General features: G+C 39.5%; 1 protein-coding gene across 3 annotated transcripts in view; it reads left to right on the top strand.

Annotated features, from left to right (window-relative positions):
- The window catches only part of LOC104589658 (mitogen-activated protein kinase kinase kinase 1-like), a 58,978-nt gene that overhangs the window by 38,784 nt on the left and 7,138 nt on the right, over window positions 1-13,056 (top strand). For all 3 annotated transcript variants that reach the window (XM_010248051.3, XM_010248053.3, XM_010248052.3), the window contains 3 exons: window positions 9,087-9,159; window positions 9,295-9,354; window positions 10,864-10,968. In XM_010248051.3, the coding sequence (XP_010246353.1) occupies window positions 9,087-9,159; window positions 9,295-9,354; window positions 10,864-10,968 (238 nt within the window). The remainder of the gene's footprint in view (window positions 1-9,086; window positions 9,160-9,294; window positions 9,355-10,863; window positions 10,969-13,056) is intronic.

Raw genomic sequence — 13,056 nt, 5'->3', positions numbered from 1 at the left:
AGGGTCTTGATCCTATCCACTCAGAGAGTCCAGATCTGAATGTGATTTAGATCTAGAAACCTCCTAATGAGATTAGGAGAAAGCTAATACAGATAAGATAAGGGTTTATCTTTATCACCTGAAGAGAAGGCTGATCCAAATATGATTTGGATAAGCAGCTCCTAATGGGATTAGGAACTGATCCTTTAGGATTAACAAAAGAAGAGGGCGACAGCCTAAAGAGACACACATTCAGATCCTCTTGAGTGCTGAAATCACAAGAAGGGAGAATTCTGCACCCTGCAAATACTCTCTTGCCGCCTCCTTACTGTCGCCGCCATTACCTTCAGTTCGATGTCCAGTTCTTGGGAGAAATCAAGATCTGATCTTGATACCAATCTTTTGGGAAAAGATTTATTGGAGCTGTACTCACAAGCCATCCTGCTGATTCTTGAGAAGGACAGAGTTCTTGGAGAAGAACACTACTGATTCTGCTCCCTCCTGCACTGCGCCATGTTCAGTGGGAGCAGTCTTTGGATCCTTCCTTGGGCGTGAACACCTTTGTTGGGGGATACTATTTCTCTGTATCAGGTATAATCCTCTTCTACTCCTTTTGGTTAGATCTGGTTCAGTTTATGGTTCAAGAATGATTATTGAAATTATGATTTTCTAAATAGGGAATGCGATTCCCATTTGAAGGGAGAGAAATTTTTGAATTTCGCCCCCTTATTCCGCAATCTTTGGGCGTCCATACGATGGATCTCTCATCCCTTCATGTTCATGTTGTAGTTCATGATGAATGGATTAAAGGATGAAGGCAGAGAGTTGAGAATAGCATCGATCTGTGTTACCAGATCCAGCCCGGATCCAAGAGCCTCCTCTTCGTTTATATAACCCATCATCCGGAGACAATGGTCGTGAACTTGTTGGCCCTTAGACATCTGTGTGGTCATGATCTGTTTCAAGACCTTCTGTCGAGTAGAACGATTCTGCTCTTCGTACATTATCTTCAGACTATCCAATACGTCCTTAGCAAGTTCGATCTGATGAACTACTTTTGAATTGGATTGTCCAAAGAGGCAATGATATAGCAGCGAGCAAGGTAGTTTTTCTCTTCCCATTCTTGGTATTCTATTCTCCGGGCCTCGGAAGCCCTATGTCCTGGACGATCCGGGGCAGGATTCTTGGCTACCTTGTCCAATTTCTCAGAGGTTAAGACCAACATAAGGTTCCTGTACCAGTCGGCATAGTTTGGGCCCTTCAGCTTGTTGTCATCAAGCAACTTTGCAAATTGTTCGTTTGCCTTTTTCTGATAAAAGAGCAAACATCAGTCCACAACCTAATTTGATTCATGTTCATTACATATATATGGATTTTAATCTACGTTCCATTTCCATTTATTCATCTCTGAGATTTCCCTCCTTTCTCTGTGACGGAGACTGCGAGTTGTCTCTGGAAATGTGGGAAATCACATAGGATGCATGGAGCCAACTGTTTCAGCTGCAAAACCCCACTACCTTTCTGTGAAGGATCATATCCACTCATCATATTAGTTTTCCCTTTGCCTTTGTCAGACAAGGTTCAGAGTCATTTTCAGGTAAACCTTTCTGTCCAGTGAGTGCTTACCCATCATGTTCGTGAACGCCAAGGTACCGTGAGAGAGTTCCCATTTTCTAGTGAAGCCCCTCCCACATTGGTCTATGACGCCCCGATCATCTTATGAAACATTCAGACAAGCCCAACAGCAAATGGATAACCCATTTTCTGGTGCGTTTCCTCATTACTGAAGGACCCATCCTCATGCTAATGATGGAAGGCCTTTAGAGAGTTCATCATATGAATCTCCCTATCATATGCACTCATATTAGCTGGAGGGAACAGTTAATTTCGCCCTAGTTTGATCTAGGTCAAACCCAAGTGGCTCCCACTGACTTTCATAAAGCTATATTTCGGTGGGCCTGAATCGGTTAGGGTTCCGCACGTAACCTCTTGATGAGGTGTGGGGCCCACCACTGAGGGAGGTCATCCAATGACCAAAAGGGACACCATGGCAATGATGTGCATTCAGCCATGGTGTACGCAAGAGCTACTGTCGATTGAGCATGGGACAAGTACTTATGGCTCATGTACGTAGCACATCACACATCCAAACATCACATGCAAGGATAAATTGATCCAATCAATTAATTATCTGTAAAGCCCATTTGAAGCCCATTTGAAGCCCATTTTAAATCCATAATATTAACCATTAATATTATCTAGGTATATGGGCCGAATTAAGGTTGATTTGTTTGGCCCATTTAAAATTGGGCCTTTACAGATTGTGCCGAATTAACCATTTAATTAAACATCAATCGTCAGGCCCATTAGTGGGAAAATTAGGGCTAACTTTCAGCCTTGATTAAACCCTAGATTTGGTCCAAACAATTTTGAACCAATCTTGGTTCGGATGGGTCTAGGGATTGATCTTTAATTAAATCTTTAATTCAAGAAAATAATCTGAAATTAAATACTGATAAAAAAGTCAAGAATTAGTCAAACAGGGCTGTTCGCACAATCCATCCAGCAAAACAGAGGTTAGATCACAGTTTGCAGTTTCATAAACTGCAAATCGCAGATTGTAATTCTCCTATCTGCGAAATCTCCTCTGCGAAATCTCCTTTTCTGCGCCGCCATCTTCGATCCAAAATAAAATAAATAGAAATCCTAATTTCTATTAATAATTACATCAGATCGAATACCTATACATTCAGTCTAAAAAATAAAAAAAAATATTTTACATACCAAATGTAATAAAGCAATCCAAAACTTGCAAAATCGTAGGTTCCCTGCGCAAATCAAGATTTCGATCTCCTCTTATACGAACAACCCATAAAACAAGAAAATCATAAAGAACAATTCTAAATAATAATCAGATTTATATAAAAAATTAATTTCAGATTATTTGCCCATAATTTTGGAACAAATTTCCCAAAACCCATATCTGTGCAAATTGGGTAGAACGCCTTCTGCCCATTTGCGCAGGTTCAGATCTGAAACAAATTGGTTCAAGATTTGAACCATGGCTATGATACCATTAAAGGGATGAGAGATCCATCGTATGGACGCCCAAATCTTGCGGAATAAAGGGGCAAATTTCAAAAATTTTTCTCTCCCTTCAACTGGGAATCGCATTCCCTTTTTTGAAAATCATATTTTCAAGGATCATTCTTGAACCATAAACTGAGCCAAATCTGAACTAAAAGGAGTAGGAGAGGATTATACCTGATACGGAGAAACAATATCTCCCAACGAAGGTGTTCACGCCCAAGGAAGGATCCAAAGACTGCTCCCACTAAATATGTGAATTATCTCTACCAAAGGCTCAGCTCCAATCCAATTAGAACTTTCTGATCCAAATCTGATTTGGATCAGACATACCTTTAGGTGATAAGGATAAACCCTTATCTTATATGCAGATTAGATTAGCTTTTTCCTAATCTCATTAGGAGGTTTCTAGATCTAAATCACATTCAGATCTGGACTCTTTGAGTGGATAGGGTTAAGACCCTATCCTATCTGCTAATCCATCTCAGAATTCGCTCCATATTTAACTAATTAAATAGCCCAATTCGAAATGGGCTTTAGGCCCATTAATCTTATGTGCTCACTTAACCTTTCTAACTGCTACCCAATTGGGCTTCCTTGTATGGCGTTGGACACAAGCATTGATCTACACATCAGCCACATGGGTTCGGCCCAGCCTTTGTTATAAGGCCTGGCCGAATACACTGTTATGGACAGTGCACCCCCTGAAACCCATCTTATGGTCTCTATGGGCCCAACACTTACCCTAAGTGGTCCCTGGGCCAAGCCATCTTGTAACACAGGGACTGTGGGCACATGCAAGATTAGCCCATCAGGTATTATCCTCAATGGTCTTACACTTAACCTCTCAGCCCATAATGATCATACACTGCCCGACAAGAGAGGACCTCTCCCTCGGCTGCAAGGAACAGTGTTGCACTCTCCACTTATATGGATCCCGGGAATTAAAACCTTCTTGCAAACATTTTAGAAACCATAATATATATACTTTTATATCTCATATAAACTATACTTTGCAAAACAAATCTCAACGATTGAAATCGGCTGCCGGCAGTCTTGGTTTTCATTAGTGAGAGTGCATTCCCGATCATTACCTTTGTCCGACAATGGGGCTGATTCTGTCACTATGATCACTCACTCAGATGAATTCTCGGACTGTCCCAACATACCCAGGTTTTGACCCCTGCTAAGGATCTCACTGATTGGTACATCAAAGACGGCCCAATCCGACACCTAGTGCAGTATCATAATCGAGTCTAGGGGTCGGGTGTAACTTTCCAGTTTTGCTCATCAATCTCCAAGGTCCAGGGCAATACTGGAAATCTGGTACAGTTCATAGATTCAATTAATCCTACACTGTATGTGCCTAGGGTCTCACCCTAGCAGCTGAGACAGGCCACCCCAACCGACTTGGTGGCACCACAGTGTCAGCCTTATCAGGATAGGTCTCCCCAGACCGACCCACTGGCTGTGAACATTCTAAACTAACACGAGTTTCATTAAGTGTTCAGTTTAAGGGTATTACACAGAAACATACCATGGGAACATGAATCAAATATGCACTTTTATTCATTTACAATGAACTCATAAAGTACATTCTGATTGAAGCTAAGGGCATACAAAACTATCCAACATCGAGGGGCCGTGGTGTTAGAGGTGGAGCTCAGTTTGATCGTAGTGGTAGTAGTGGATCGGTATATGGCCGGAGTGGTGGTGGTGGACCTACCTATAACCGTGGTGGTGGTCATACTAGAGGTAGAGATTCAGGAAGAGCCCGTGGCCGAGAACGTAGTTTTGGGTCCAAGGAGGTGTACACATTGTGGTATGGATGGACGCACCATTAATTATTGGTATGACTTGCATGGTCCACCTTCAATTTGGACCAATCATGCCATGACTAGTGACAGTAGCTTCAGACAGGAGGGTCGTTCAGCTGATTAGATGCTTCCCCGTGATGAGTATGAGAGGTTTGTTCAGGCCACATCTCAGTAGAACATGACTACTCTCGCACACCCAATCCTTGGATTATTGACTTTGGAGCCTCCGCTCACATGACTGTAACTCTAGGTGTGTTTTCTTTCCTCTCTCATTGCTCAACATCATTATCCGTCACCCTTGCTAATGGCTCCACATCCTCCATTTGTGGTGTTGGTAATGTTAACATAACCCCTTACCTTTATCCTCAGTTTTGCATGTCCCTAAGTTTCTGTTTAACCATATGTCAGTTAGTAAGTTGACAAAGTCCCTTAATTGCTCTATTACTTTTTACCCTTCTTCATGTGTTTTTCAGGATCTATGAAGATTGGTGGAGGACATGAACCCGATGGATTGTATTATCTTGACAGTGGTGGAAGAATGTCAACAACTCTCCAGTCATCTCTCTCTCCTCTCTAGTGGCATTGTCGATTTGGTCATCCTTCTCTGAAAGTTTTGAAGTCTTTGGTTCCTCCATTGATTCATCTTTCTGTTTTGGATTGTGAGTCGTGTCAGTTGGGGAAACGTCATCGTGTTCCCTTTAGTCCTAGGGTTGATAACCGCATGTCGAGTCCTTTTTCTTTGGTTCATTAAGATGTTTGGGGTTCTTATAAAGTAATGTCATACAATGGATATAGATATTTTGTCATTTTTGTTGATGATTATTTAAGGATGACGTGGCTCTATTTAATGAAAGAAAGGAGTGAATTGTCTACCATTTTCCAAAAATTTTATGTTGAGATTCGCAACCAATTTGGTGTTGACATTAAAATTTTTCGTTCCGATAATGGCCGTGAATATTTCTCTTCATCATTTCAAGAATATTTGAACCAACATGGCATTATCCATTAGACTTCATGTACCTACACCCCACAACAAAATGGAGTGGCTGAGAGAAAGAATCGTCATCTTTTGGAAACAGTTCGATCTCTCATGCATCACATGAATTTCCCCAAACCCTTTTGGAGTGATGTGGTGCTTACTTGCTTCTTGATTAACCGAGTGCCCACGTCTATCCTTGATGGTCATTCTCCATTTACCACTTTGTTTCCTACCTTGTCTCCGTGTCCTCTTTCTCCTCGGTTTTTTGGGTGTGTCTGCTTTGTCCATAATCTGGGGCCAGAAGGGACAATTTAGATGCACGATCCATTAAATGCATCTTCCTTGGCTATTCCCAAACTCAGAAAGGGTATAAATGTTATCATCCTAGCTCTCGACGTTCCTTTATGTGTGTTGATGTTACCTTCTTTGAGTCTACTCCGTTTTTCTTGGGGTCCGGTGATGTTTCTTTCTCCTCGTCACCTCCTCCCCTTCCTCTTCCAATTGCAGATTTTGTTCCTCTTGTTCCAGCTGTGACCAAGTCCTTGCCTCCGGTGCCACCACCTGTTGAACGGCCGCCTATCCGTCAAGTGTATACACATTGCCCACATGTACCGGCTCCTCCTCCAGCTCCATCATCGCCAACAGATCCGATAGTTCTCCCTACACCAGCTCCACCCCCAGTATCTGACCTTGATCTTCCCATTACTATGCGGAAAGGTAAACGCAGTTGTACCCTTCACCCTATTTCTAATTATGTTTCTCACTCACCTTTCTGCTTCCCATCGCCAGTTTATCTCCTTGTTGTCCTTTGTTATTGTCCCTAAAGCCCTTGCCTCTCCAGGATGGCGCCATGCAATGGAAGAAGAACTCTCAGATTTAATTCATAATCATACATGGGACCTCATTCCTCTTCCTCCTGGTAAGTAGGCTATTGGTTGTAAGTGGGTTTATACTGTTAAGTACTTACCTGATGGTAGTGTAGAGCAGTTGAAAGCTAGACTGGTTGCGAAAGGGTACTCCTAAACCTATGGTATTGACTACATAGAGACCTCCCCGGTTGCTAAGGTTGGTTCAGTTCGTGTTGTGATCTCTCTTGCTGCTATGTATGATTGGCCCCTTTATCAGCTTGATATCAAGAATGCTTTCTTGCATGGTGATTTGCTCGAGGAGGACTATATGGAGCAACCACCAGGGTTTGTTGCTCAGGGGGAGGACGGTAAGGTGTGCAGACTAAAGAAGGCCATTTATGGGCTTAAACAGTCTCCTCGAGCATGGTTTGGTAGGTTCAATGAGGTGGTAAAGAAGTTTGGTATGAAACAGTGCCAAGTTGACCATACATTCTTCAGTCATGACTCTCAGGTAGGAAAGATCTTATTGGTGGTGCATGTAGATGATATTGTTATTATCGGAAATGATAAAATGGGCATTGATAGGTTGAAGGCTTTTCTGTAGGAACATTGTTAGACAAAGGACCTTGGTAAATTGAAATATTTCTTGGGGATAGAAGTAGCAAGGTCTAAGCATGGTATTAACTTGTGTAAGAGGAAATGTCCTTGATTGGCTGGAAGAAACAGGTTTGTTAGGTGCTAAACCAGCTAAAACACCTATGGAAACAAACACTAAGCTGAGCAGCGATATGGGTGAAGTGTTTGAAGACCCTTGCAGATACCGGCGGCTTGTAGGTAAACTGAACTACCTAACCATTACTCGGCTAGATATTTCATTTTCAGTTAGTCTGGTAGGTCAGTTCTTGCAGAATCCTCTAGTTCCACATTGGGATGCAGTTCTAAGGATTGTGAGGTATTTAAAGGGGGTTCCTGGTCGTGGTTTGATATACAAGAGTGGTGGAAAACTTGAAATAGAAGGATATACTGATGCTGACTGGGTCGGTTCTATGTCTGATAGGAGATCTACCACAGGCTATTGCACTTTTCTTGGGGATAATCTGGTGACATGGAAAAGTAAGAAGCAGTTGTGGCAAGAAGCAATGCAAAGGTAGAATATGGAGCTATGACACATACTACTTGTGAATTAGTGTGGCTGAAGAACCTTCTACAGGAGATGGGATACACTGTTAACACTCCAATGAAGTTCTACTGTGACAATCAGGTTGTAGTTCATATTTCTTCTAATCCGGTGTTTCATGAGAGAACCAAGCACATAGAGGTTGATTGTCACTTTGTGAGAGAGAACGTGCTGAGTGGAGTGATAGATACTGCATATGTTAACACAGGGAACCCTTGGGCAGACTTGTTTACTAAAGGGTTGAGTCGGGGAAGAGTCGACTACATATGTAACAAGCTAGGATTATATGATATATATTCTCTAGCTTGAGGGGGATTGTTAGTGTCGAATATGTAGGGGTATTTCTGTCTTTATACTTATGTTTATGTGCTGATGTGTAAGATTATGTTAGATTTAGTGTCCCTTACTTAAGTAGGGGCGCATGTGTCTTTTCCACAATATAAGTAATATAAATCAATTCTGGCCGAATGTGAGAGTGATCTTTTTCTCTCATTCGAACCAGATCTTTCTCCTCCCTTTCTTCTCTTCTCTTCTTCTTCTTTCTCTCTCTCTCTTTCTCTTCCTTCTTGACTGTTATCAGCTTAATAGGATTCAAGGGCAGGCCGAATCCTAATAATATTAATACTAATATTAATGGCAATTAGAACAATAATAGGTGCAGTATTGATATAATGAATTATGATTAGAATAATTGCAGTTATTATTGTTGGCTTTGCTCCATTTTTTTTCTTTATTTAATTTAGTGAAATATTAGTTTTTGATTTATTGATTCCTAAGCTTGGTTTGGACATAATTTGTTTTATCTAGATATGATTTGGTTAGGATTCTCATCTCTGGAAGTTTTTGTGTATTACTTATGAATGTCCATGCTTGGATAATCTTTAATATTGAGCATATACAAGTTTTAACATGGTGCAAACAGAAAATGTAATTTTTTTTCCTTCTTGTCAATATTGTTGGTCTAGAAAAGTTTACAAGAAGTATGTATTTTGAAGGCCTGATAAAGTACAAATTTCAAGCCCTCACAAATGGTGATATGAAAAAAGTGGAATAATTTAATTATGTGCTCTTTGTACTTTTATCAGTTTGATTTTAGATCTAGATGAGTGTAACTTATTTAGAGTATGCTGTTAGATCAGAATTATATATTTGCTTCAACTTCCTTTAATGTCTTTTTTCTTCTTTTCTTTGTCTTAAAGGGATATCAAGTGTACTAATATATTGGTGGATGTAAGTGGGTCCGTTAAGCTGGCAGACTTTGGATTGGCGAAGGTTTTTTTAAATCCTTTCTCATTGTGTTAGCTCTGTCATGTTTCTTACAGATTCTTGCATGGATAAACCCTTTTTCTGCTTTTATTTATTTTATTTGTTCTTTTATCTTACTTTGCCAGTTGTGCACTTTCTCAGGCAACCAGAATGAATGATGTGAAATCATGCAAAGGGACTGCATTCTGGATGGCCCCTGAGGTTTGCTTATTCTCTATACAATATTTTGTTTTAACCAGTAGTTATTGGATCTGACATGTTGGAAAATGTCAATCCCAGATTAAGCTGACACATCAAAGCAATAATAATCCCAAGTTATTAAGCCTTTCCATCTTTTTGAATATCTAGTTTAGTAGTATAATAAGAAATTGATTAGGCTTGGCCTGATATGGCCCTGTATTTCTGTATATTACATATGTCCTATCATGTTCTTTTTCTCCTTCGTTTTTGCTAGTAAATACAATGTTTTATTAAGAAAAAAGGATATTAGAAGGAATCTGATAAAACATCATCATCAATAAAGCCCAACCAACACAAAATGTACTCTTTCAACTATACAATGGAACCACAACCTTTTATCAACAAGCAACAACAAACAATAACAGCCAACTTAAAACATGTAACAATCATAATCTAAAGCCTCTTTAGCAAATACGATCAACCAAACTATGACCTTGGAGACTCTTTCGCAAACCTTAGATTACTGCTAAACCTCTTTCAACCATGGTTGCATATTGATGGACATTCCACCATGCAGAGATGGGGAAACTTTAGGAATATATTATTAATATTGCTAATGTACTTGGAAAACGTAAAGAAATTGCATATTTAAGACTCAAAAAACAACTGTATATAGGGAAGATTAAGGGACTAAAATGCTAATAAAAAAAAAAGATTTAAGGGACATAAATGGATATGCCTCTATGCTGAAGGTGTACACCTCAAGGGTCTGTACTCTTCTAGGCTCCGACTCCAGGCACTTTCATAGTGCTTAGCCTGGAAGCATGCCTCCAGGCGTATGCCTCCAGTGCTTTCTAAACCACTGGTTATATCTCTCTGATTCCCTCTTAGTCTTTTAAACATGTTCTTTTTCTGTATGTATAAGCTGACCATAGAATTTCCATTTGTTCTTATTGAGAAATGATTTTTGAAAACTTTCAATAATTTTAACGAAATATCAAAAAGCTTTGATGATATTCTTAAATTTTAAATCTTACATGTATAATTATCAATGAAATTTGAAATTTGATATACCAGCAATTCATTAGAGGCATGAAGTTAAAAAATATTCTTGGAATATTTCATCACTTATGATGAAATGGGGAGATGTTTGGGGTGATGTTAACAGGGTACCTATACAAGGGCTGTATCTTCTCTCCTGCATGTGAATTTTACTAGAAGCCTTTCTACGGAAGATTTCAAGTGAAAGGTTTTCAAAGTTTTATTGTACTTATATCGGTCAATGAAAGCATAATATAACTATCTCAAATGTCGTTTATTTTTTGTTCTATATAATCTGTAGGCTGAGATGCTGTCAAACATGTTATTAGTGATCAATATGGTCAAGTACCTTGTAGTGTGGCCTGGACAGATTAGGGATTTAGAATTTGACACTTGTCAGGCAGTACACTTTAGAGGTCCATGGGATCCTATGATCCAACAATCTGCAGTTTTTAATTGACTCTGATTTATTAACTTCTGCAATTTTAGGTTGTTAAGAGTAGTGGCTATGGACTTCCAGCTGACATATGGAGCCTTGGTTGCACTGTCTTAGAGATGTTAACTGGTCAGCTTCCTTACTCCAGTTTAGAATGGGTAAGTAATGGACATTTTATTTATGCATTCTCATGCATGTCTGCATTAATATGTTTTCATTTTTTTTCTTTTCTTCTATTTTCTTCTTTGGCATGCCTGTCTGATATTTTAGTTTCCTTTGTTATTATTTTTTAATGTTTTTCTCCTTGGGATTGCTTTTCTTCTAGCTAGTAGTTTATAGTTGATCTGTATTCTGTATTACTTATCCTAATATAAGAAGCTAGGATGTGTTAACTTCGTCGAACTTTCATCATTTTAAATCACTTATTAGTGGTGCAAATCATTCCCAGATTTTTGGAATGTCAAGTTATTGGTGCCTGAGTGCATTAAGCCCATTCAAAATCTAAAAGTTTCTCAACCCAGTTTGCCCAAGTTACACTCCTAAAGTGGGCTCTTGGTAGGCAAGCCTAGCCCTCACTTATGGGTCTTATTCCTCTCTTTTAGGTTCAATGCCACTAGTGCCACTGGACTCCTTATCTAAGCCCATAAATAAGCTCACATTCACAGCCTGCACCAATGTTTTAAAAGGTGTGGTGCATTTTGAGTGTTGTACCTTTCCTGAACCCAGGTGCAGTGTGTGGCCATGCGCCTGGTTAGCCTTGCTCTTCAACCTGAGTATGTATGTTTTTAAAATATGCCTTCTTTTGTTATGCTTTTCTAGATTCTTGTGTGTTTTATACATTTGTACTGGTTTGTTAATTTCTATATTACCTTTTATTGCAGTTTCTATACTAGTTATGCTCTATGAACTTTAAAATAAACAAAAGGAAAGACTTTTTAATTATCTGAAGACTTAATTCTTGCAAATAGGAACTCAAACAGAAAAAAAATCCACTAAAGAAACAATAACAATGCAAGTATTATTTGATCTCTAATCCTAGATAGAAAGAACTACAACTAAAATCACAAAACCAACCCCTTTATGTTGGTTAAAATCTGAGGTCTGGGGTGCTGCCATAAACCCCCACGTAGACATTTTGGGATTGCTTCAAGGGGCCTTTATGGAGCAGAGTAGAGATCTTCTCTGATTAAAAAATGCAAAATGTTTAACATCACACTAGGTACTAGGAGGTAAATAAACACATTGAAAGTTCCACATACTTGAATTGTTGAGTGCTTGAATCTTTTTGGTATGATCTGAATCTCAAACAGAAAAATTCCACTGAAGAAACAATAAGAATGCAAGTATTGTTTGATCTCTAATCCTAGATAGAAAGAACTACAACTAAAATCACAAAACCAACCCCTTTATGTTGGTTAAAATCTGAGGTCTGGGGTGCTGCTGTAAACCCCGGTGTGGACGTTTTTGGGATTGTTTCAAGGGGCCTTTATTGAGGCAGAGGAGAGATCTCCCAGGATTAAAGAATGCAAAATGTTTAACATCACACTAGGTACTAGGAGGTAAATAAACACATTGAATGTTCCACATACTTGAATTGTTGAGTGCTTGAATCTTTTTCGTATGATCTGCATATGTTTGCTTTCATTTCCACATTTTCATTATGAATATTATTTTAACAAATGGTAATTATATTGATTTAGGGAAATAGAGAGACATATTCCTTATTGGTCCTTAGAAAAAGCCGAGTCCTAGGCTGGCACTCGGTATGTCTCAATGGATGTCACCTTTGATGAGCTTTCTTCCTTTTATGGTTCTTCTCTGGAGAGACATTGTCCAAAGGGGGAGGATTTGTCACAGGTGTTTGCTCTTCCTCTTCCTGTCCCAGTTAAGTCTTTTGCTGAGTCTCTTCCTCCTTCAAATGAGTCAAGGGAGGATCAGTCACTTCACTCTCATTCCAGTGTTCCTATTCCTCCTTTACCTCCTCGCCCTCTTTTTAATCCCAGGTTGTATCAACGGCAGAGAACCAGAAATGAGCAGATTGTTTCCCCTACAACACATGAGCCTCATGCACTTCCAGTTACAAATGAGACAACAGGTACTGTTACAGCCCCTTTGGAACCATCCTTCCCAGACCTTGATATCCCCATTGCTATTAGGAAAGGAAAAAGGAAGTGTATTGCACATTGCATTTTCAAACACCTTTCTTATTGTTTGCTCTCTCCTTCATATTTTTCCTACCTTTCTTC

This window comes from Nelumbo nucifera, chromosome 1 (assembly GCF_055504915.1).
Source record: "Nelumbo nucifera cultivar China Antique chromosome 1, China Antique-T2T, whole genome shotgun sequence".
NCBI lineage: Eukaryota > Viridiplantae > Streptophyta > Magnoliopsida > Proteales > Nelumbonaceae > Nelumbo > Nelumbo nucifera.
This window is presented reverse-complemented; position numbering and strand designations above follow the sequence as displayed.